The sequence below is a fragment of the Macaca thibetana genome, chromosome 6, assembly GCF_024542745.1.
Source record: "Macaca thibetana thibetana isolate TM-01 chromosome 6, ASM2454274v1, whole genome shotgun sequence".
Lineage (NCBI taxonomy): Eukaryota > Metazoa > Chordata > Mammalia > Primates > Cercopithecidae > Macaca > Macaca thibetana.
The window spans coordinates 133,531,570-133,556,828 of NC_065583.1; the positions used below are offsets into that span (position 1 = coordinate 133,531,570).

Here is a 25,259-nt window from a genome sequence, read left to right on the forward strand (position 1 = left end):
CAAACCTGTTTGGCTTACACTTTGCAAGCAGCAACCCTACATCTGATGACAGGTATTAAATAAGAGATTCACTAGTTCTCCCCATGACGGAAACAGTCTGCAGTGAGGGAACTCACCTCCTCTTTGTCGTTCTGGCGGAGATGGTTGCAGCGATCCAAGAAACAGTGGCCACCCATGACCCACTCCTTTTGGATGAGGCTCTGGAAACCAATTCTGGTTCGGCAGTGGGGGTCCATCATCAGTTGCACCAGAGAGGAAATGAGACAGCAGAGGTCGGATGCATTCTCCTCTAGGAGAGGCCCCAGTAGCAGTGCAAGGAGGAAGGAGGGCATAAAATGTTAAAAAGTTTCAGAATGCTCTCACTTAAACAGTTAAAAGTAGGATTCCCAACACCAAGGTCTACTATTAACGGTCATGCTCTTATTCCCTAAAGGCAAGGGCCAATAACAAAGGGTTATGTTTTCAGACTGAGAGATGAACTGCTCTAGCATGTCTAGTACAGGTTCTGGCACACGCTGGTACGAAATATGGATTTGCATACTGAATAAATAAATGCAGCATTGCAAAGCTACTTTCAGCATGTGGGGGTCTAGGTGTGCCACACAGAGACAACAGAATCGCCTACATCATGATGACCTGCCAGGCTCCGCAGGCCAAGACTAAAGCTCTTCCCTCCTGGGCTGTGGAAGCCTCCATCACTGAACTCCTTCTGGGCTATGGAAGCCTCCATCACCGAACTCCTCCTGGGCTGTGGAAGCCTCCATCACCGAACTCCTCCTGGGCTGTGGAAGCCTCCATCACCGAACTCCTCCTGGGCTGTGGAAGCCTCCATCACCGAACTCCTCCTGGGCTGTGGAAGCCTCCATCACTGAACTCCTCCTGGGCTGTGGAAGCCTCCATCACTGAACTCACTGTTTCACGGCTCAGCTGCTTATCAGATTCACCTCAGACATCCCTTCCTCCACTCCTAAGTCCTCCACTAACTCTACTTTGGAGAAAGTTTAATATTTCTTGACTGCAGCAAAATTATTTCTATTTTCAGCTCTAAGGCTCTGTCCTTTTCTGTTTGAGGAACATAGAGGTGCCTGCTTCTCCTGCCTAGCCTAGGAGACAAACCCTTCTTGGTCTACCTGCACATGCCCACCTGCTGCACTTTCCAAAACTCATTTGATGAAAAGTTCACTCACATACTTGTTTAACATTCATCACTTAGAGCAAAACACCACACATCTTTATCCGTGCATTTGTCTTAGAGTTTTAAGATCCTAAAAGTCAGGGTCTACAGCCCCATAGTTTCCCTTTCACAAAAACAGGTGCAACTCAAGTTGTTTTAAAAAAATGTCCATGAGGAGGATGGTGCTAGTATCACTGGCGTTAGAGAAACTTAAGACTGAATTGTAGGCTGGGCGCGGTGGCTCACGCCTGTAATCCCAGCACTTTGGTAGGCCGAGGCAGGTGGATCACTATGTCAGGAGTTCAAGACCAGTCTGACCAACATGGCGAAACCCCTTCTCTACTAAAAATACAAAAATTAGCCAGGTGTGGTGGCGCACACCTGTAATCCCAGCTACTCGGGAGGCTGAGGCAGGAGAATCACTTGAACCTGGGAGGCAGAGGTTGCAGTGAGTCGAGATCAAGCCATTGCACTCCAGCCTGGGCGACAGAGGGAGACTCCGTCTTAAAAAAAAAAAAAAAATGAATTGTAACTAGGGAGGTGCTCATACTGTGACAACTCTTTCATCTTGACCGCTATAATCACAGAGCACTATGGGTCCAAGCTTACACTTCTCCCTCCAGGAAACAAGCCTCAACCATGGGATGACATGGGTTACAGAGAAACAAATTTTTGTTTTTGCCTTCTAGTGCTACCGGTTTTCAAAACAAGTTTCTTTTTTTTGGAGACAGAGTCTCATGCTGTCACTCAGGCTGGAGTGCAGCAGCACAATCTCAGCTCACTGCAACCTCTGTCTCCCAGATTAAAGGAATTCTTGTGCCTCAGCCTCCTGAGTAGCCAGGACTACAGGTACACAGCACCATGCCCGGCTAATTTTTATATTATTAGTAGAGCCAGGGTTTCATCATGTTGGCCAAGCTGGTCTCCAACTCCTGACTCCGAGTGATCTGCCTTCCTTGGCTTCCCAAAATTCTGGGATTATAGGTGTGAGCCACCGTGTCCAGCCACAAGTTTCATTTTTAAGGAACTCTTTCTTCTTGGATCTGAAGGGTGTTAATGATACTCCTGTGGGTAATGGAATGAGGGACTAAAAGAGATTTCAGAGGTGAGACAACTCAGCAGTCCATCCAGGAGTGAAGGACGTCTTAGTTCCATCAGTCAAAGATTCAGATTTCACTTTATGCAGCTCTGTGATTAATGTGTTCTGGCCCTGAATCCTTCCATTTCTTAGACCTCCAATCTTTATCCCTCCTCCTTTTCACTAGTTGCTCAGTACTCAAATAATGCTCTGTTCTGTCACGGCTGGTTGGGTCTTTTTCAATAGCACACTTAAGGCAACTCTCTCATTAGGTTGCAAACTTCTAGAAGGCAGAACAGAGCCCTGCACATGGCAGGGGCTCAATAAATGTATTCAAATCTAAGTCGGTCAGCCAAGGTCAGACAGACAGAGCCACAGAAAGACACATCTTCCAGACTGCCCTTAGAACCTAGGGCCCACAGTTACAGAGAGTTTCAGAGAATGATAAAAGCTTGAGGGTATAAGCATGAGACAATCTACTTAATTTATAGTGTGGGGCTATATGAAACTTAATATTTCTAAACAGCAGGTAATGTTTGAGTTCATATGTAACTAGCTACAGCACCAGTCTTCGCTGCATGGTGGTTTACACTTGCTTTCGCACATTCTGAATGTTTGCATCATGTACAGCAAGTTAAGCCCACTGAGGAAAAGGAACTCACAGGCCACCAAGTTTCTATGGTAACTGTATAAAGTTGTCAACCACAAAGATATAAAAATAACAACCAAGTCATCCATGGATCTCTTTATATAAGAAGGATTCTAAAAAGATTTTAACTTTAACCAAGCTCAGTTAATATAAAACAAAATCCAAAACATTAAGAAATGTGAGCTTTGGTAAAGATACCAAAAAATTCCTTCATGGATGGTGAATAGGTCTGCCAAGTTCGAAGTGAAAGAATTTTGTTTTAAACTCTAACACTGAAATCCAAGGCAAAGGATTCCAAGGTTAGGGAGAAAGGAATAGGAAGGATTTCTACACTAACTCACTCCTTTTGTTTCCAAATACACAAAGCTATATATATAAAAATTGAATCTCAAGTGAAGGAAAATGGAAATCATCCTTTGTGCTTCCTATATATTACCTAAAAGAAGAACATTCATGTTTTGTGCTTCCATACATTCTGTAATCTCTATTGCTTTTTTCAGGCAACGTCTAAATAGGAAAGAGACAAGAAAAAGGGGCATTAGTTCATGAGCTTGGTAACAAAAACATTAAGTAGTTTAGAGATAGTCTGACTTGATCTTCAGTCTTCTCTCTTATTTTTTTTTTTTCCATGCTAAAATCCTCCAGAAAAGAAACTAACTTCCATTTACATTATTTAAATACCAGGATATATTCCTGCCCATTAGAAACTGAAAATTTTCAGAAGGGAATCCTAAAATTGATATGAAAATGCTCCTAGGTAATTTCTAAACTAGACATTCTTATTAAAAACTCATGCTTGAGTCTGCTGCTGAGCAAGATTCATAAAAATCAAACATACCTGGAGAATGCGAGACATGTCCAGATTACTTTCCTTAAGGTGACCTGCTGAATGTATCAGAGTGGCTAAAAAGCTCCAATATGCTCAGAAATCCTTTTTGTCTCTCTCTACACATTATTCCCTTTGCAACTGTTGCCATTATTCCCAGCTTGGACTTGTATAACTGGGGGCCTTCATGTATGTTGTCTTCTGCTCGCAGAGGTGTCCTCTCCTACCCCCCAGCCACCCTCCCTTCCCACACCCCGACCCTTCATCTGGCTAGAGATGCTCACCCTTCTCTGCCCACCCCACACAAAGAAGGGTTATTTGCTTTTACAACATTTATCCCTGTCTCCCATTATATATTCAAATTATGAGATGTGTAGCAGGATGTCTGAAGCACAGTTCAGTGTCTGGAGGGCCAAGGCTCCTTTCCACAGTACTCACTTCAGAATGGAGGGAGAATGTGTGTGAGGCAGCAGGAAGCATTGCTCTCCCTCCTGAAATGTAGCCTAGCATTAGACCTACTGTCTCACCTTGATCATCATTTCTGTTTTGCACCTTTCTCTGCCATATCCTCTATTTAATGGCAACAGAGAAGAGCTATTCGATATAGAAAGCAGGAAAGGCAATATAACTGTTCTCTGGAACTCTCAACCTAACTCCCAAACCACGAATAACTGACATTAATCATGGTTTTTAAAAACACAGATAATATATGCATAAGACACAAGATTAAAAGAGGTATTCAGTGAAAAGTCAGTATCACTCCTGTTCTCACCCTCAATTTCCTCCCTGGAGGCCAGCACTGCTGCCTCAATAATAATTCTGGGTTGTCACACTCTTTCTGTGGTTTTTCAATGCCTTGTCTGTAGAGTACACCTCCTTGTAAGCAGGTGGCATGTTCATAAATTCCTATCAAATGTGCACAGAAATAAGTAGCAAATATAAAATCTAGCTGTAGAACATGTGATCTAAGAATATTTAACTTTGAAATACCAGTTAAATTATTTGTCAGTTTGATCTACTACCCTGAGTTAGACAATTATAAAATTCAAGAGTAAAACAATGGTTTGAAATACCTGATTATGTCAAGCCAGCTGCTACTTTCCAACAGAGAAAACCATTTTATATCTGTGTCCCAAAATTCAGTACTGTTATCTAAAAAAAGAAAAAGGAGTAAAGACGTCAGGTCATTGTTCACTGACATACTTGCCACAAAAATCCTGTGCTCCTCAACTGTGTCATTCAGATTAACAGTCCTGACTCAAACTGCAGAATCCAGGCACAGGACTCTATTATGAGTAAGGGTCATTTCAAAACTTCAGCTGAAACGGTTTCTGAGCTGTAGGGCCCTAGGAGGTTTTGGTGGTCAAAAAGAGATCTTTATTGCTGAAATAAGAAATTCCTACAATGCATACACAAAGCCATGGTTCATCCTGTAAGTCGACAGAGAGTAACATGCTTTAGGCAGAAATAGCTGACATCTAGGCTGCTAATTCTAGAAGTGGAAAACGCAACTGGATCCATCCTGATGCCACAGAAGCCTAAGGGTCAGACTGGACTTTCATTAGAATCTCAATGCACAAGTTTGTGCACCCAGCATACCATGACATGACTCCCCCTACATGCCTTGTAAAACAGAGAACCTTAAATCTTACAGAAATCCAATATATTTAAAAGTTGCAAACTCAGGTTGGGTGCTGTGGCTCATGCCTATAATCCCAGCACTATAATCCCAGAAGCAGGAAGATCACTTGAGGCCAGGAGTTTGAGGCTGCAGTGAGCTATGATGGTGCCACTGCACCCCAGCCTTGGCAACAGAGTGAGACCCTGTTTCTAAAAAATGAAAAAAAAAAAAAAAAAGGCTGGGCACAGTTGCTCATGCCTATAATCCCTACACTTTGGGAGGCCGAGGCAGGTGGATCACCCGAGGTCAGAAGTTCGAGACCAGCCTGACCAATATGGACAAACCCCGTCTCTACTAAAATACAAAAAAAATTAGCTGGGGGTGCTGGCGCATGCCTGTAATCCCAGCTACTTGGGAGGCTGAGGCAGGAGAATTGCTTGAACCAGGGTGGCAGAGGTTGCGGTGAGCTGAGATCACACCATTGCATTCCAGATGGGGCAACAAGAGCGAAACTCTGTCTCAAAAAAAAAAAAAAGAAAAGAAAAAAAAAGTTGCAAACTCAAATCAATAAAAGACAGATATCCCTGAAAGTCCTGAGTGATTGAAATAAAACTAGAATGAATGTCCTTGATTAAACAGTAAACATGTATTGCAATGTTTTAGTTTGAGTTAGAGTCATACATTGCTGTTTCCCTTGCAAGAGTGTAAGTTCCTGGTGTTATATTTCTCTTTATCACCAACACCTAGCATAGTTAGCATATACAAGGGGACTTCAAAAGTATGTGAAAACATGGAATTAAAAGATGAAAATAAAAAATATAAACTTTATTTCTCATCATAAGCTCCATCAAGTTTAAGACACTCTCATAAGAGATGATACCAGCCATTTAGTTCACCCCTAAAGAACTGAGGGTCCTGGGAATTTAACCACGTTATTGTAGTCTATTTTACATTATTAACTTAAAAAAAAAAAAAATGGGTTCCCTTTAAGGATTTTTTTTTTTTTTGAGATGGAGTTTTGCTCTTGTCACCCAGGCTGGAGTGCAATGACACAATCTCGGCTCACTGCAATCTCTGTCTCCTGGGTTCAAGCGATTCTACTGTCTCAGCCTCCCGAGTAGCTGGGATTGCAGGCGCCCGCCACCGTGCCTGGCTAATTTTTGTATTTTTAGTAGAGATGGGGTTTCACCATGTTGGCTAAGCTGGTCTCGAACTCCTGACCTCTGATGATCCGTCCACCTTGGCCTCCCAAAGTGCTGCAATTATACACGTGAGCTACTACGCCCAGCCCCCTTTAAGGATTTTTTAAGATTAGAAAATGAAGTCAGAAGGAGCCAAATCAGACTTTTAAGGTAGATCCCTAATGAATTCCCATCAAAACTCTTGCAAAGGCTGGGCGCGGTGGCTCAAGCCTGTAATCCCAGCACTTTAGGAGGCCGAGACGGGCGGATCACGAGGTCAGGAGATCGAGACCATCCTGGCTAACACGGTGAAACTCCGTCTCTACTAAATACAAAAAACTAGCCAGGCGAGGTGGCGGGCGTCTGTAGTCCCAGCTACTTGGGAGGCTGAGGCAGGAGAATGGCGTGAACCCGGGAGGCGGAGCTTGCAGTGAGCTGAGATCCGGCCACTGCACTCCAGCCTGGGCGACAGAGAGACTCCGTCTCCCAAAAAAAAAAAAAAAAAAGACAAAAAAACTCTTGCAAAATTGCCCTTGTTTGATAGGAGGAATGAGCAGTACACAAGGACCCTCTGACAAAGTTTTCCTGGGCATTTTTCTACTAAAGCTTTGGCCAACTTTCTTAAAACATTCTTATGGCTGGGCACGGTGGCTCATGCCTATAATCCCAGCACTTTGGGAGGCCGAGGAAGGCAGGTCACTTGAGGTAAGGAGTTCAAGACCAGTCTGGACAACATGGTGAAACCTTGCCTCTACTAAAAATACAAATATTATCTGGGCGTGGTGGTGCACCCCTGTAATTACAGCTACTCAGGAGGCTGAGGCATAAGAATCACTTGAACCCAGGAGGCAGAGGTTGTAGTGAGCCAAGATCACACCACTGCACTCCAGCCTGGGCGACAGAGTGAGAATCTGTCTCAAAAAAAACAAAAACCTCTCCTAATAAGCAGAGAGGTTTGGTCAGAAAGTCAACAAGCAAAATGGCTGGAGCATCACAAAAAACTGTTGCCATGACCTTTGCTCTTGACCCATCTGCTTTTGCCCTGGCTGGACCACTTCCACCTCTCAGTAGCCATTGCTTTGATTGTACTTTGTCTTCAGGATCGTACTGGTAAAGCCATGTTTCTTCTCCTGCTAACAATTCTTCAAAGAAATGCTTCAGGATTTTGATCCCACTTGTTTAAAATTTCTGTTGAAAGCTCTGCTCTCATCTGAATCTAATCTGGGCACAATGGTTTTGGCACCTACTGAGTAGAAGGTTTTTTTGTTTGTTTGAGATGGAGTCTTGCTCTATTACCCAGGCTGGAGAGCAGTAGCATGATCTTGGCTCACTGCAACCTCTGCCTCCCAGGTTCATTTTCCTGCCTCAGCCCCTCCAAGTAGCTGGGATTACAGGCACCTGCCAGTACACCCGGCTACTTTTTGTATTTTTAGCAGAGATGGGGTTTCGCCATGTTGGCCAGGCTGGTCTCAAACTCCTGAACTCAAGTGATCCGCCCGTGTCAGCCTCCCAAAGTGCTGGATTACAGGCATCAGCCACTACGTCCAGTGAGTAGGTTTGATCAACTTTAACTTTTCAGTCAGAATTATGTAGGCTGAACCAATTGAGATGTCTATGGAATTGACTATTGTTTCTTCTACTGTTGGTCCTCTTCAATTAGGGCAGAAACAAGATTAATTTTTTCCTTGCAAATTGATGTGGACAGTTTGCTGCTGCAGGCTTCATCTTCAACATTATCTGCTCCTTCTTAAAAATGAGTTGTCCATTTGTAAACTGCTTATTTCTTTGGGGCATTGTCTCCGTAAACTTTCCGTAAAGCATCAATAATTCTACCATTCTTCCACCCAAGCTTCACCATAAATTCAATATTTGTTTTTGCTTCAATTTCAGCAGAATTCATGTTGCTCTAATAGGCGCTGTTTTCAAACTAATTTCTTACCCTTCTTAGCTCCTCAGACCAGATCCTGCTCAGGCATATTATAATAAGTTAGTAGAGTTATTTTGGGGTAAAAAAGTTTGGGAATTCATGCATAGTTTTTTCATAATACACATTTTCCATGAACTTTTTGAACACCCCTTGTTCAATGGAAACTCAAAAAATGTCACGGAATGAATCCCAAAATAGTTAAGCATTTGCTAGGCTAAAAAGTCCAAGTTAGTCCAGGCAGTGGCTCATGCCTATAATCCCAGCACTTTGCGAGGCCAAAGTGGAGGATCGCTTGAGCCCCGGAGTTCAACATCAGTCTGGGCAACATTATGGGACTCTGTCTCTACAAAAAATACAAAAATTAGCCAGGTGAGGAGGCATGTGCCTGTAATCCCACCTGCTTGGGAGGTAGAGGTGGGAGGATCACTTGAGCCTGGGAGTTTTAAGGTTGCAGTGAGCTGTGATCATGCCACTGCACTCCAGTCTGGATGACAGAGGTGAGACCCTGTCTCAAAAAAAAAAAGAAAAAAAAAATGTCCAAGTTAGGAAAAGTTACCTATAGGCATGACAAATCTCAGATCGTAAAGTCTCATTCTAGAATGAAGAGAATCAATGAGTGACTGAGCAGTGTTAAATATGAGGCACCAGTAGGCAGCCTGGGCAGGGAAATGGGGGGTAGCTGGGATGGGCATATTTCATTTTCTATTTTGTACACTTTTGATAAAACTTTTAATATTGTTAGAAACTGTATATTCCCAATCAGGGGGAAAAATTAAAGCATTTCCACTTTGGGAAAAAGTCTACATAGGAAAATGAACATTATTCACTTTATAAATCACTGCAAGTCAACAAATATAAATGCTACATAGATAAAAAACTTTTAAAGGAAGAAACCAAAATGCTCACCACTGGGCAACTGGTATGCTGAGGAAGGGGAGAAGAGGAGGGTGGCCGTGTTATCACTGCCACAATAAGGAGGCAGTGGGGGAAAGCCTGGAGAGAGATGAGGAGAGAAGCGTGGTAAAGGCAGCCAGACCCCGGGCTCCATGACATCGCAGCCCTGGGCTCTGCATACTACCTTAAGGAACCCAGGGAAAAGGCACCAACTTTCACCTGATCTGCCTGGCATGTCTTTCCCCATGACACAAAAGTTTTTGCTCAGTATTCTTCTCACCTATCAGAAATAGCTGTTTAAATTTAGAGTATGCAGTCTGGATTTCCTGCAGGGATAGGAAGTTGCTTGACAGGTCTTCCGTTTTAACAATTTCATAGGGTGGCCTGTGGATGGTCTTGTAAACTCTAGGTATCAAAAAGGAATATGAGATTAGAAGAGCAAACACAAATTTTGCCTAAGGATTTACTATGTGCCACAATCTGTGTTAAGGGCTCAGTAGGCATTCTTCCATTTAATCTTCACCTACCAGGCAATTGCTGCGGGACTCCTGTTCCCAGTCAATGGGTGTGGAAATGGAGGTGCATAGAGTAAAACTGCCCGGCCCAAGATTATCCAATTTATAAACTGATAGAGCCATGATCTGGACCAAGGCAATGTAACTCTGAGTCTATTCCTTCTTTTTTTTTTTTTTAAATTCATCTACTTTGGGTTTTTTTGTTTTTTTGTTTTTAATTTGAAACATGCAGAAAGTAGAATAGTACAGAGACATGTACCATGACCTAAATTTGACAATTGTTAACATTACAGACATCATGTCACCTCCCTGCTGAAGACTTTAGCGTGCACCTCTAAAAACAACGCAGGTGACATTCTTAACTATTATGTTATACTGACTCCTTTCAAATTAACTCGAAACGATCACTATAAGTTGTATTCCCCTAGCACTAAGCTACCAGTGGGTAAATAGAAATAGACATACTACTAAGATCTGTTCCCTGCTTCTTGGAAAACAAGAACTGAACAAGAACAAAATGTAGAACTAGTACTGACCCATCTAAGAAGCTCTTTTGGATTTGTAAAATGCCATCATCCTGTTCTTTGGGCAGTGCTGACATTTTCAAAAGGGCACTTCCATTGTGGCAGGACCAACACCATATCTGTAGAAACAAATAAAGATTTACCAGATATAATAAACACAACCCAACAGGGGACACTTAAGCTTAGCATTTAAATGCATACATGGAAATTTGTAACTTCAGTATGAAATGGCTGGACATACTCAACTTTATTAAGCCTGGGAGTATTTAGTCACAACAAAAAAGAATGATTTAGTTTTAAAAAATAAACAGGTCTAGGTAGTCAGACACAGACTTACGGTCTAACATATACCTTTTGACTTATCATCAGCTGGTAACCCAGATGATGACAACAACATTATTATTATTATTATTATTATTATATTATTAGGATAGTAGATATCATTCAAGTGCAGCTTATTACATGTCAGGTATTTTACATGAATTAACTCATTTAATTGTTATAGTAACTCTCCGTGATAGGTATAATTATTTATCCCCCTTAACAGCAAGAAACTGAGGCTTGGAGAGATGGAAGAACTTTCCCAAGTTGTACAGAAAGTAGCCACAGTGTGACTCTAAAGGCTGTGTTGTACACGGATGGCAAAAAGGGGGCAACTCTCATTAGAGAAAATCCACACGAGGAAGAATGGAATGTTGGCTATTTGACATAACTGAATTCAAGACTTGCGACATGCAAGGCACTACATTAGGTTGCGAGAGGGCACAAAGATATTAAGATACTGTGTCTTCCTTCAGAGCTTAAGTTTCAAAAGGGAAATAAGCTTAGGAATAAAAAAGAAGGTACAATGTATTATATAACAGAAGAAAGAAATTTCAAGGAACACCACAAACAAGGCAAGGAGAAAGAAGTCACATGAGTGACCAAGAGTGGCAGGTGAGGCCGTTTAGGCTTTCTTCTGCTTTGGCAACAGGTTAAGGTGCTCAGGCTTTTTTCAGGATACAGTGGGGGGTTTTGTTTGTTTGTTTTTCAGGAACAAAAGGAGATTAGAACAGATCTTGGGGCAAAGTAATCTGCCAGTGGAGCCTAGATTGGAGAAGCCAGACAGACTGGTTGGACAGGTGAGTACAATTGTGGACTTTGAGTCCTGCTTAAAGGCCCGGCTAAGTGCTTGAGGGTGGCTAAGGTCCAGCCCTTGCTTTGCTGAGCAAGCCACTGGCCTGGGCTCAAAGGTAAACCTGGAGGAAAGAAAGACATTTTATAATTCAGCTGCCCAAAGGCGACACCTTTTTGCCATTCATCTGCCAGGTATAAACCATGCACTGGATATGCTAGCAGTGGCCTAGACCAAGAGTTAGAGATCAGCAAAACAATCCAGGTGATATTGTGCACTACACTTAGAAAATCACAAAGGGAAACTGGTTTGGGATTTCCAGGGAAGGTGATGGAATCAGCATATATTGGTTGTCTAGTACCAACAGGACCTCCATGTGTAGATATTCAGGAGGTCCCTAAAATGAGAGGAAAACAGGCCTAGAGATCTAGACATGGGAGCTGATGGCTTGCTGCAGTGGGGGTGATGATGAGCCCACCCAGAGAGCAAGGACAGAGCGACACAGAACTGCTTTAGGAACTACTGAAAACAGCAACAACTCCCCTCTTGGGGCCAAGCCATACTTGAAGATTCATGGTGAGGCGGAAGTGTTAGAACACTAAGATAATCAAAGGGCCCTTTGCTGCTCGTGAGCTCCCTTTCTCAATGCCATGCTAAGTGACGTGCAGAAATCACCACACAGTTTTCAGCTCTCTGCCTAGCGTGGTAAAATTTTGGTGCCCAGGCCATTGTGCCCCCCTTAGTTAGCGCAGCTCACTTGGATAAAGGGGAGATACTCTTAGCCATGACTGGATGGTGAGTCCTAAGAAACTAAGTGTTCTTAACCCTTTTTATCTCCTTTTCTGGAGAAGGGGCAGAAAGCATAGTCCCTTGGTGATCTCCAACTCATTTTCCATCTGGGGCACATGTAATAACTTCCAATCATAACTGTCTCATTTCATGTGAGGCGTGAAGGGCCAACTGCCTTACTACTATCTGCGTGAAACAGTAAATAGAAACAAGCAAAGTTCCTAGTCAGAGAGGCTTCTCACAGAAACGTAGCAAAAAATCTTCTATTGCTGCAATTTCTCTCTGGTAACAGTGAGGGCCAGAATTCTTAGTATGAGTGACTTCACAGACAAGAATCACAGTTTGTTAATCTTATTTGTTTTTGTAAAAAAAGGAATACTCATTATTTGGTACATTTTAAGAGAGGGACATTTGGTCCCTCTCTTAATAGAGTCAAAAACAGAGCTTTAAGAGAACATCTACAATCTGAGGCAGAAGGCAGCGTAAGCAAGCAGTAAAGGACCATGAAGGAGGTCAGCAGGCCAAGGGAGTATAGTGTTTCCGAAGCCAGGGCAGGAACTTAAAAGACAATGTCATCGGAGTCAAACACTGCAGTCATGTGGGGGACTGGGGCTGCACACTGCATAAGGACTTCTGGGAGGGAAATGTCCACAGTGTGTGGGGAGTAGAAGTCATGTTGCAAGACAAAATGGTAGCGAAAACAAGTATAGACTCCTTAAATATGCTTGGCAGTACAGGCAGAACAAGACAGCCCCTTGATTACTACGGAAGTGCCTCAGGTTAAGGGAGACAGAAGGATGTCTTCAAGAACAGACACAGCAGAACAGACTTGGGAAAGGCAACCATGGAAGAGGGAAGGCCAATGGAACTGGGCTCCAAACGAGGCAATCAAGAGCCCAGACAGATACCCAGATTCTGTATGAAGGAAACAGAAGCCCAGAGAGTAACAACAGGAGGCTGAATAGAAGGAAGCTGAGGGAGTTCTTGTCGCTGTCCTGGATCCCGCTGGACTAGGAGAAAGGTCGTCACTGGAAGTTAAGAATGATACAAAAAACTTAAAGAGGATGAAAACCTGTTCACGCAGAGAACAATGATACAGGAACCAAAAGCAGTTAAATAGCATACTGCTGGGCAGGACAAAGCATCACCAGTGGTTTTCACAGGTCCCGTTAAGCACAGTTTGCTGTTTGGTCTGAATAATCCATAGCAATGTTCATTTGCCCCAGAGGAAAAAAAAATATGATACTCAGGGTTGAAGAACAGCAGCCAAAGCCTTTAGAATAGCAGCAAGGACATGAATAAACTGACAAATTATACAGGTCTTCCCTGAAAAGAAGTGAAGGCAGGAAAGAATAGACTGGGTGAAAAGCCAGGGTAGACAGCATGGAGACGTGGAAATGTTCTGGAACAGACTGTGGTAATGGTTGCAACACATTGAGAATATACTAAATGTCACTATGGGAAATTTTATGTTACGTGTATTTTACCACAATTTTTAAAGATTCTGTGAACGAAAGATCGATCATTCATAATCTAGCCCCAAACTATCTCTTCAATCTTAGCTCCCTGTGCACCTACTGTAAATTACCTGTTACTATTGATTTGAGTGCTTATATGCCAGGTCCTAGAGAAAATATATGTACGTGCAATCTTGCAGATCAGTGGTTCTCAAACTTTTTGGTCTTAGACCCCTTTATGTTCTTAAAAATTATGGAGGACCCTGAAGAGCTTGTGTCTACATAAGCTATAGCTATTGATATTTACCACATTAGAAATTAAAACTGAGAAACTTTTAAAACACTAATTCATTTTAAAACAGTAATTACCAATTACCTGTGACTGTAAATAACATTTTCCAACCAAAAACATATAGGAAGATAAACGGCATTGTTTTGTGTTTTTGCAAATCTCTTAAACATATGGTTAAAGAGAAAATAGTTGGATGTTCTTATCTGCTTAACAACAAAAATAAGCATGGAGAATAAGTGTAAATACGAGTAGGTTCAATAGGAATGACAGAAAGAAGAACAGGTAAAGACCAAGCCACAGAGGGGCTTACAGACACTCACATTACCTAGTTGTCACATTTTCTGTAAGTCTCTTAAGAGTCAGAGGAGACATATGCTGAACAGAAAACAGTCCAGATCACCTAAAGCAGGGGTTTTCAACCTGCATTTTGTGCCCCCCCACCCCACCCACAAGGGGGGACATTTGGCAATGTCTGAACATATTTGTTGGTTGTCACAACTCACAGGGCAGGGGTGCTACTGGCACCTCAGAAAACGCTACTGGCAGTACTGATGCTATATATTCTACAATAATGGCCCCCACAACAAAGAATTTAATGGCCCCCACAACAAAGAATTATCTGGCCTAAAATATCAATAGTGCTTAGGTTGAGAAACCCTGTCTTAAACAAAACTAAAAACAAGAGGCTAAAGAGGTACTGTGTACATTTAAAAGGATTGGGTATTCTAGGTTAAGGTAGGTAATTTCACCCATTCCAAATATAAAATAAATTACCTTTTTATTTGCTTAAGACCATTTCTGGTGATCTTCATGTTCCAGTCAAATGAAAATTTTATGTTAAAAGAAAAGAGAGGGAGAAAGAGAGAGACTGGGGGCTCTATGTTTCCTGGGTCGATGTACAAATTCCATCTTGTGTAATACTTTTTTGCTGTCCATTCACACAAACTCCACTGTAACTTTTGGGACGTATAAATATAGGAATAACTAATGAAATCAGAACACCTTCTCACAGTTTCTTTTCTTTTCTTTTTGAGACAGAGTCTTACTCTGTTGCCCAGGCTAGAGTGCAGTGGAACGATCACAGTTCACTGCAGCTTCGAACTCCTGGCTCAAGGGATCCTCCCACCTCAGTCTCCAGAGTAGTTGGGACTATGGGCATGTGACACCTTACCAGACTAATTTTTTTTAGTCGCCCAGGCTGGTCTCAAACTCCTGGGTTCAAGCAATCTACCTGCTTTGGCCTCCCAAAGTGCTGCGATTATAGGCGTAAGTCACTGTGCCCTGTACATGCCACAGTTTCTTTCAAAGTAATGCCTCAGGCTCCTCACTCAAATCTTATCAGAACACTTGCTACTTCTCAGGCCCAAGGCCTCACTAGAATGCAGAGCATCTACATTTCACACACTGCAGGGATGGAGAAGCAGCCTATTCTTACATATGTGAACAATTCACCTCTGTTTCTTCCCACAGAGCATACCCTCTTTTCTTTTTTTTCTTTTTGAGATGGAGTCTTGCTCTGTCGCCCAGGCTGGAGTGCAGTGGCGTGATCTCGGCTCACTGCAACCTCCAGCTCCCGGGTTCACACCATTCTCCTGCCTCAGCCTCCCGAGTAGCTGGGACTACAGATGCCCGCCACCACGCTCGGCTAATTTTTTTTATATTTTCAGTAGAGACGGGGTTTCGCTGTATTAGCCAGGCTGGTCTCAATCTCCTGACCTCGTGATCCGCCCGCCTCGACCTCCCAAAGTGCTGGGATTACAGGCATGAGCCACCTTGCCCAGCAAGCAAACTGTCTTTTCTAGATCCCTCTATGAAAGACTGAAAGATAGAGACTCTTATTTTCATTCCTCTAACGCATTCGTTTTCAAAGTGTAGTATACACTACCCTGGGAGGTCTCAAGATCCTATCAGGTGGTCTGAGAGGCCACAGATATTTTCATAATAATACTAAGATATAATTTTGTCATATGTACCATGGTGACTTTTGCACTGATGGTACAAAAGCAGTGGTGGTAAAATTGCTGGTGAGAGTACCAATCAAGGCAGGGTCACTCAACTGTACTGATGCTCACTGTATTCTTTACTGCCACACCAGCAGAAAACAAGTTTCACTTGAGAATGTCCTTAATAAAGAACCAAAAATTATGAATTTTATTCATTGTGACCAACTCTGGCCCAAAAATATGCTTTTAAACATCTGAATCAGTGGCATATATTCATTAAAATCTGTATCTAGGCAAGGCGTGGTGGCTCACGTCTATAATCCCAGCACTTTGGGATGCTGAGGCAGGCAGATCACCTGAGGCCCGGAGTTCGAGACCAGCCTGGTAAACATGGCGAAACCCTGTCTCTACTAAAAACACAAAAAATTAGTCAGGCCTAGTGGTGGGCGCCAGTAATCCCAGCTACTCGGGGATTACAGCAACAAAGTATGCTGACGATCTAGAAGAAAGAAATGTCATCAAGTTTTAGTACAACACTTAATTCACAATATATGAAAGCTCAATTTCAATGAATACGATGAATACAAGCAGAGTGTTAAGCAGGAGAATTGAGGCAGGAGAACTGCTTGAACTTGGGAGGCAGAGGCTGCAGTGAGCGGAGATTGGGCCACTGCACTCCAGCCTGGGCAACAGGAGTGAAACTTCGTTTAAAAAAAAAAAAAGAATCTGTTATCTACGGCTTCTCCTGAAAAATCAGGACATCTGGCAACACTTGGCTCATATTCCCATGTGGCACATACTGGCTGGCACTGAAGAGATGTCCCCCTAGACCAGGCAGAGGGCCTCTGGTTCACTGCAAGGTCATACTCATTACCTGCATGGCCTCCAAGGGCTTCTGGGCATGTGACCCTGCTTAACCATACCTCCACCCATATGGGAGTGACCCTTTTGGTGAACCAGCTGTGCGCACAGCACAGCATTTATTTATAATTCTCATTCCTTACTAAATACCCTGCAGGTCTGGCAATTCCCAACTGCCAATTAGAAACTGGAGTAACTGCCAGAGTCTTGCTTTCTTTGATCAGTGACACATTAAATATGGCTCCAATCCCACTCAATTCTGTGAAAACTAAGAAGCACTCCATGTTTTCTCTGGGAGAAAACACCACCATGCCCGAACAAAGATTAATGGCGTGGGCCAAAAGAAGCTTAAATCTTACTACCCTTGGTGTGGTTTGGCTCAGGTTCAAAATGACTTAGGTGTTAAACCAGGCTTGCTTTCAACACCAGACAGATCTATGATCCTCTTAAAGCTCCATTAATGTCTCTTCTAAAAACTCAAGTGCATTTGTGAAAACTTTAGAACTCTGTCCCAATCACGTTTAAGAGACTCCTCTAGGGAGTCCCTAAGATATTTTTGGATTGCTCTTGGACTGAAAACAAACTCTAGAACCAAAACCAAGGGCTTTCAGTAGGATCATTTTTGCCAGGATAGACCAATGCAGGACCCACGTCTCTTAGGGTTCCCAGATGCACTTACTGGTATGCCGTGACCTTGAAAGCGCTGCACATTCTCTTCAGGAAGAGGGGTGGGGACAACAAAGTATGCTGGCAATCTAGAAAAAAGAAATGTCATCAAGTTTTAGTACAACACTTAATTCACAAAATAGGAAAGCTCAATTTCAATGAATACGATGAATACAAGCAGAGCGTTAAGCAGACAGGACCATATTTCCCTGTTGAGAACCAGCTCAGAGGAACTGCTGCTCTCGGTGTGGCATAAAGCACTCTGGACAAATCAGTGGGGAATCTAAGTCCAAACTGTGGCTCTGCCTGTGACTCTCTACAACCCCAGGTAAGTTATTCTACCTCTCTGGGTCTGTTTCCTTGTTCAGAAATGAAGGGATAGGAAAATACGATACCTAAAAGCATAGAATTATGAAATTGGGAGTATTATTCTCATCATATAGTAGCCGAATAAGCATCTGTGTTGTTTTCAGTTAAACTAATAGGAAAAACAGTAATTATGATGTTTGCTGCCCAGACATTTTATCAAGTGCTCTGACAAGAACATTTAAGTGCTACTGTGTACCAACCACTGTTCTAATTACTTAACATTATCCATTTAATCCTCCCAACAATTCTATGAGATATGTAATATTATTTCCATCTTACAGATAAAGAAACTGAGACACAATGCTGCTAAGACTCTCCCCTGGTCACACAACTAGTTAGCATACAGTGATGCAGGGACCTGAACCCAAGCAGTGGGACTTCAACTTCTATAGGAGAAAATTTAGTCTCTAAAAAGAACCAACTTGTTAAGTAGTAGGACATGGCAGAATGAAAGATCAAAGTTACATGGGGACATCATCTCTTAGGCAGCAGATGCAGGTTTCTGTTAATAAGAAAACTGCCTAAGTTTCTATCACTGTGAATCTGTAAGAATCTGTAAGCATCTTTCCCTGAAAAAGTTTGAAATAAAGACTCACAAAAAGTAAGGTACTTATGGTGTTAAGTTACAATGGAAAATAATCAATGGCGTTTGCATGCATGCTGCATGTGTGATGTAGATCAGTTCATAGGAGATGGAGCAACAAATAAATATTACCATGGGGCTGTGATCATCAAAACCTAAGGTGTGGAAAACTATCAGTCTAGTTTATTCAACACATTGCAAGAAAAATATGATGACTTGAAAATCTACAGATGAAGCAATTTACCAAACCTACCAATCTCACTGAATCTTGATTAATTTTAAAAAAGATTAAAAAGATGACAGAGAAATGGTTTAAAAATCTGTAAGACACAGCCGAACACAGTGGCTCACGCCTGTAATCTAGCACTTTGGGAGGCCAAGGCAGGCAGATCATGAGGTCAGGGATTGAGACTATCCTGGCTAACATGGTGAAACTCTGTCTCTACTAAAAATACAAAAAATTAGCTGGGGGTGGCGGCAGGCGCCTGCAGACCCAGCTACTCCAGAGGCTGAGGCAGGAAAATGGTGTAAACCTGGGAGGTGGGGCTTACAGTAAGCTGAGATTGCGCCACTGCACTCCAGCCTGGGCAACAGAGCAAGACTCTGTCTCAAAAAAAAAAAAATTGTAAGACACTGGGGAAAATCTGAACAGTAACTGGATATTAAAAAATTAATGGGACATTTGAAAGGTGTGGTAATGGTCTTATGGTTATATTTATAAAGAGTCCTTAATTCTTAGAAATATATACTGAAATATTTGTGAATGAAATGCCACAAACTTTGGAATTTATTTCAAAATAATCCTGGCTGGGCATGGTGGCTCACGCCTATAATCCCAACAGTTTGGGGGCCAAGGTGGGAGGGCTGCTTGAGGCCAGGAGCTTGAGACGAGCCTTGGCAACATAGTGAGACCCCACCTCCACACACACACACAAAAAAATTAGCTGGACATGGTGGCACATACCTGTAGTCCCAGCTACTTGGGAGGATCACTTGAGCCTCCAGGAATTCAAGGCTGCAATGAGCCATCACTGTGCCACTGCACTTAAGCCTAGGTGACCCTGTCTTTAAAAAATTAAAACAAGATAATCCAAGAGAAGGTGAAGGAGGTGGGGGTATAGAGAAAACAAAATTGGCCATCAGTTGATAACGGTTGAGTCTGGGTACTTTAGGGTAAATGGGAATTCATCATATCTTCTTTCCTTTTATACTGCTTGAAATTTTGCATTTAAAAAAACATCGGCTGGGTGTGGTGGCTCACGCCTGTAATCCCAGCACTTTGGGAGGCTGAGGTGGGTGGATCACGAGGTGAGGAGTTTGAGACCAGCCTGGCCAAGATGGTGAAACCTCGTTTCTACTAAAAATACAAAATTAGCTGGGCATGGTGGTGGGCGCCTGTAATCCCAGCTATTTGAGATGCTGAGGCAGAAGAATCGCTCGAACCCAGGAGATGGAGGTTGCGGTGAGCCAAGATTGTGCCACTGCACTCTAGCCTGGGCAACAGAGCAAAACTCTGTCTCAAAAAAAAAAAAAACCTTGGGCTGGGCATGCATAGTAGCTCACATTGTAATCCCAGAATGTGGATCACCTGAGTTGAGGAGTTCAAGACCAGCCTAGGTAACATGGCAAAACCCCCCTCACTACTAAAAATATAAAAATACAAATATAAATAAAATATAGATATAAATTTTTTATAGTCATATAAAATATAAAAAATTGAGCCGGGCATAGTGGCGGGCACCTATGGTCCCAGCTACTAAGGAGACTGAGGCGGGAGAATCACTTGAGCCCAGGGGGCAGAGGTTACAGTGAGCAGAGATTGTGCTACTACACTCCAGCCTGGGTGACACAGCGAGACCTTGTCTCAAAAAAAAAATCCAAAACCAAGAAATCTTAAAGGTAATTAATGAAGAAAAAGTTCCAATAAGATTGTGATGGAAAACCAGGTTTGGGAACTAATGGTCACTAAGACACTTCAAACCATCAAAACTGTGAAGAATGTTTGCCTTCTGAAGTTCTGAAGCACTTGAAATATTTATTATAAGTCTGCCTGAATGGGTGACTGGTAAGGCATCCCTTTTTCAGGTGTAGTCACTGAAGTAAAAACCTCTCCACAGATCAACTGCTCTTAAAACTCAGGCTGCTCATTCAAATCAAGTGGGAAGATTAAAAGATTACCAATGTCCAGGCTCCATCCAAGAACTATTAAATCAGAAGCTTAAAAGCTCTCCAGGTAAGCAGTTGGGATGAACACTGTTTGTTCCAGAAGATCCTGCTACTCATAGTTTCAGCAGCATGACCTGGAAGCTGATGAGGACTGCAGACGCTCTAGCCTCCCTCAACCTACTGAGTCAGATTCTGAATATTAGACAGGAGCCTCCAGTGATTAGATACACATTAAACGGAGACGCACTGCTCTAGATGGTAACTTACAAACAGGCCACTGTTTCTCAACCTTTTCAGGACAGTCAACTGTGCAGTTGTTCAAACCAGATCCTGAACTCCTTCCTCAGTGGCTCATGCTACAAAGCTGGACTGGGGCCCCATGGTTTTAAAAAAATTTCCATGTCTTCCCCAACTAGTGAGGTTGAATATTTTAAACTATTAGTTCAGTGGTTGGTTTTCTTACAGACAGTCTTTCACCAAAAAAAAAAAAAAAAAAAAAAAAAAAGAACCAAATGTATTGGCAAATATCCCATTCATCACCCAGCAGAGAAGGCTGTACAGAAACGAAGACTCCTGCAGTCAGTGAGGGGTGTGGAAGGTGTCCTCTCCTGACTACTTAATTCCAGGTGGATTCCATGGAGTCCCCACTGTGAGATTCCCATTGGATAAAGCACTTAATCCTCCCTCCTTGGAAAGCAGTCATTTCAGTCATTAAGATGAGTTTCGAACACAAAGTAAACAGTCCCGGCAAATACAAGATGACTTTACTCATGGAAAGTTGTGTATCTACTCAGGCACAACCTCCCAGAACAGCAGTGTCTTCCTGTGCCTGCAAACACTTCCTAGGTCCCTCTGTGTGGTACACACTCCACAAGGCCACATACCATCCTATGCGTTTACAGGGAAGCGGGATGAGAGAAAGGCGAGGAGAATGAGAAAGAGAAGACACCTGTGGCACCGAAATAGCCAGCTCTGACCTTGTGGGAAAGTGAAGTAGATAGTTCCTTGTTCTTACCCAGACTGACTGCAGGTCCCCCTCTAAACACAAAGAGGGCTTTTCCTTCTTTCTCCTATTTATTGAGCTCCTCTTAGAAGCCAGCCACCGGGCTGGGTACTGAGGATATAACAATGTGCAAAAACAGCATCCTTTAACTTCACAGAGCTGTAGGCTGCAGAAACTCACATTAACCAAATGATACAAAATAACAACAAACTTGCCATTGCAGGGAGTGCTGTGAAGAGGGGCAGACAGAGCAATGAAAACTCAGAAGGACATCTGACTTAGTCTTGGGAAAGCTTCAAAGAAAGTGGTACCTGGGGCTGGGCACAGTGGCTCAAGCCTGTAATCCCAGCACTTTGGGAGGCTGAGGCGGGCAGATCACTTGAGGTCAGGAGTTCAAAACCAGCCTGGCCAACATGGTGAAACCCCATCTCTACTAAAAATACAAAAATTAGCTGGGCATGGTGGCACACGCCTATAATCCCAGATACTCAGGAGGCGGAGGCAGGAGAATCGCTTGAACCTGGGAAGCAGAGGTTGCAGTGAGCCGAGATCATACCACTGTACTCCAGCCTGGGTGACAGAGTGAGACTCAGTCTCCAAAAAAAAAAAAAAAAAAAAAAAAGCGGTAGCTGGGGTAAGATCCAACTGATGAATTGGAGTTAATTATACTTGTGCAGCTAGAAGCAAAAAGGACTTCCAGACAGGAGCCTGCAGGCAAGACTTGTGGCAGGGAGGTCAGTATGGCCAGAGGGGTGGGACACAAAGCTTCAGTCAAACCATAAAGGGCCTTGAGAGTGCTTGTTGAGGGCTCTGTTCTATACCAAGAACAGCAGGAAGCCACTGAAGCTGGGGACAAGTGCCATGAGAGGTGTGTGGAGTAGCCTGCTTGGCATGCGACATGGAGAATGGATGCTGGGGCACCAGTGGATGGGGGACACCATGGAGCAGAGACTACAGTGGTCCAGGGGGAAACAAATCACAGAGCTTTTCCTGTATATTTCTAACATGCTAACACCTATGCAAACGCCAACTAATTAGTATGTGCCAGGATGTTTTTTAAAAACAATTCTGGGAACTTATGTTAGTATCAACATCTTATTACAAACTATTATCTCCTAGGAGCAGGGGTTTCTAACTTCTTTCTGAGCAAGGGCTAGCTTTATCCTTTCAAGCTTTAAAACCAGCAAAGAGAAAAGAACAGGGTGTGGCTGATAATGAGGTCCTTGGTAGGGGTCAGGACCCTGGCAGGCCCTTCCCCACCATCACCACAGCTCACATTGTGAAGGGACTGCAGGGCAGTGGCGAGGGGGGCCAGTGGCAGCAACCTTGTAAATGTTGAGAATGATCAAAATCAAAACTGGTTACTGAAGAGGCCTATCAGAACCATAATACAAAGAGCTCCACAAAAATACAAAGTTGTATGAATCTGTTAATAGGGTGTTAGGGAGTATGTTCCAAAATGATAATATTCAAGCTTCTGAAAACAGATTATACAGTCATGCTTTAAAAATGTAGGTCAGCCAGGCGCAGTGGCTCACATGTGTAATCCCAGCACTTTGGGAGGCCGAGGCAGGCAGATCAGTTGAGGTCAGGAGTTCAAGATCAGCCTGGCCAACATGGTGAAACCCCGTCTCTACTTAAAATACAAAAATTAACGGGGCATGGTGGCAGGTGCCTGTAATCTCAGCTACTCAAGAGGCTGAGGCAGGAGAATCACTTGAACCCAGGAGGCAGAGGTTGTGGTGAGCCGAGATCACGCCACTGCACTTCAGCCTGGGTGACAGAGACTCTAGTCTTAAAAACAAACAAACAAACAAACAAACAAAAAATGTAGGTCAGATCATATCTGCCTCTGCTCAGCCTCCCTCTCACTGTCCTCCCAACAAAGTCTCTGGACCCATTATCTCCCACTCCTCTCCTTTGCTTGCTCCTCTTCCACCCCTGGGCTACTTGCTGTTCCTCACACAGGCCTTTGCCCTTATTCCTCCCTTCACTTGGAATGCTCCTCCCTCGGGTGTCCTCTGACTCAGCCTTTCACTTCCTTCGCTTTCCTATGCTCACGAGCTACCACGCAAAACCTTACTCCCATCATGCAAAACCTTCCCGACTGACCCTCCCATCATCACCTCCAGCACTCCCTAACCAAGTGCTGGATCTGTTTTTCTCCACAGCACTTATCTTTTAACATGTTATAATTTACTTCTTTATTCTACCATCATCTTCCTCCCTCCAGAATGATAGCTCCAGGAGGGCAGAGGTCTTCAGGTGCCCTGTTGATTGCTGCCATCTCTTAATAGCTAGGACACTGCCAAGTACATGGTAGGCACTCAAAAATTTTTGTTGAATGAATAAAAGAAGTGCTCAATAAGAGGGAAGAAAAAGGCCGGGTGCAATGGCTCACGCCTGTATTCCTGGCACTTTGGGAGGCCGAAAAGGGCGGATCACGAGGTCAGGAGATCGAGACCATCCTGGCTAATAGGGTGAAAACCTGTCTCTACCAAAAATACAAAAAATTAGCCAGGTGTGGTGGCAGGCGCCTATAGTCCCAGCTACTCAGAAAGCAGAGGCAGGAGAATGGCGTGAACCCGGGAGACAGAGCTTGCAGTGGGCTGAGATTGCGCCACTGCACCCCAGCCTGGGTGACAGAGCAAGACTCCATCTCCGGAAAAAAAAAAAAAAAAAAAAAAAAGGTAGGGCACGGTGGCTCACGCCTGCAATCTCAACACTTTGGGAGGCCAAGGTGGGTGGATCACAAGATCAGGAGATCGAGACCACGGTGAAACCCCATCTCTACTAAAAATACAAAAAATTAGCCGGGCGTGGTGGCGGGCGCCTGTAGTCTCAGCTACTCGGGAGGCTGAGGCAGGAGAATGGCGTGAACCCAGGTGGCGGAGCTTGCAGGGAGCTGAGATCGCACCACTGCATTCCAACCTGGGTGACAAAACAAGACTCCGTCTCAAAAAAAAAAAAACAGGGAAGAAAATATACAATATAAATTCAGACATGCTTTTTTTTTTTTTTTTTTTTTTTTTTGAGACTGAGTCTGGCTCTGTCGCCCAGGCTGGAGTGCAGTGGCCGGATCTCAGCTCACTGCAAGCTCCGCCTCCCGGGTTTACGCCATTCTCCTGCCTCAGCCTCCGGAGTAGCTGGGACCACAGGCGCCCGCCACCTCGCCCGGCTAGTTTTTTGTATTTTTTAGTAGAGACGGGGTTTCACCGTGTTAGCCAGGATGGTCTCGATCTCCTGACCTTGTGATCCGCCCGTCTCAGCCTCCCAAAGTGCTGGGATTACAGGCTTGAGCCACCGTGCCCGGCTCAGACATGCTTTTTTAAAGTTTTACACTTAGAGATACAATAATGGCAACAACAATAAAAAGATACAAATATACAAATTCATTTTTGAGTATTTAAGAGACACTTTAAGATTTTCTTTAAAAACCTAGAATGGCTGGGCACAGTAGCTCATGCCTGTAATCCCAGCACTTTGGGAGCCTGAGGTGGGAGGATGGTTTGAGTCCAGGAGTTTGAGACCAGCCTGGACAACATATCGAGATCCCAGTCTCTGCAAAAAATACAAAAATTAGCCCGGGTTTGGTAGTGCACACCTGTAGTCCCAGATACTCAGGGG

The 25,259-nt window shown here is 43.4% G+C and overlaps 2 protein-coding genes across 14 annotated transcripts in view; one reads left to right on the plus strand and one right to left on the minus strand.

Annotated features, from left to right (window-relative positions):
- The window catches only part of SUB1 (SUB1 regulator of transcription), a 731,929-nt gene that overhangs the window by 359,856 nt on the left and 346,814 nt on the right, over positions 1 to 25,259 (plus strand). The gene's annotated exons all lie outside the window — the stretch shown is intronic.
- The window catches only part of MTMR12 (myotubularin related protein 12), an 89,813-nt gene that overhangs the window by 12,371 nt on the left and 52,183 nt on the right, over positions 1 to 25,259 (minus strand). For 2 of the 3 annotated variants that reach the window (XM_050793822.1, XM_050793824.1), the window contains exons 8-14: positions 17,525 to 17,600; positions 10,402 to 10,508; positions 9,631 to 9,755; positions 9,363 to 9,449; positions 4,801 to 4,879; positions 3,338 to 3,408; positions 117 to 289 (exon numbers count right to left, since the gene is read on the minus strand). In XM_050793822.1, the coding sequence (XP_050649779.1) occupies positions 117 to 289; positions 3,338 to 3,408; positions 4,801 to 4,879; positions 9,363 to 9,449; positions 9,631 to 9,755; positions 10,402 to 10,508; positions 17,525 to 17,600 (718 nt within the window). The remainder of the gene's footprint in view (positions 1 to 116; positions 290 to 3,337; positions 3,409 to 4,800; positions 4,880 to 9,362; positions 9,450 to 9,630; positions 9,756 to 10,401; positions 10,509 to 17,524; positions 17,601 to 25,259) is intronic. The other variant, XM_050793823.1, reaches the window with a different exon arrangement.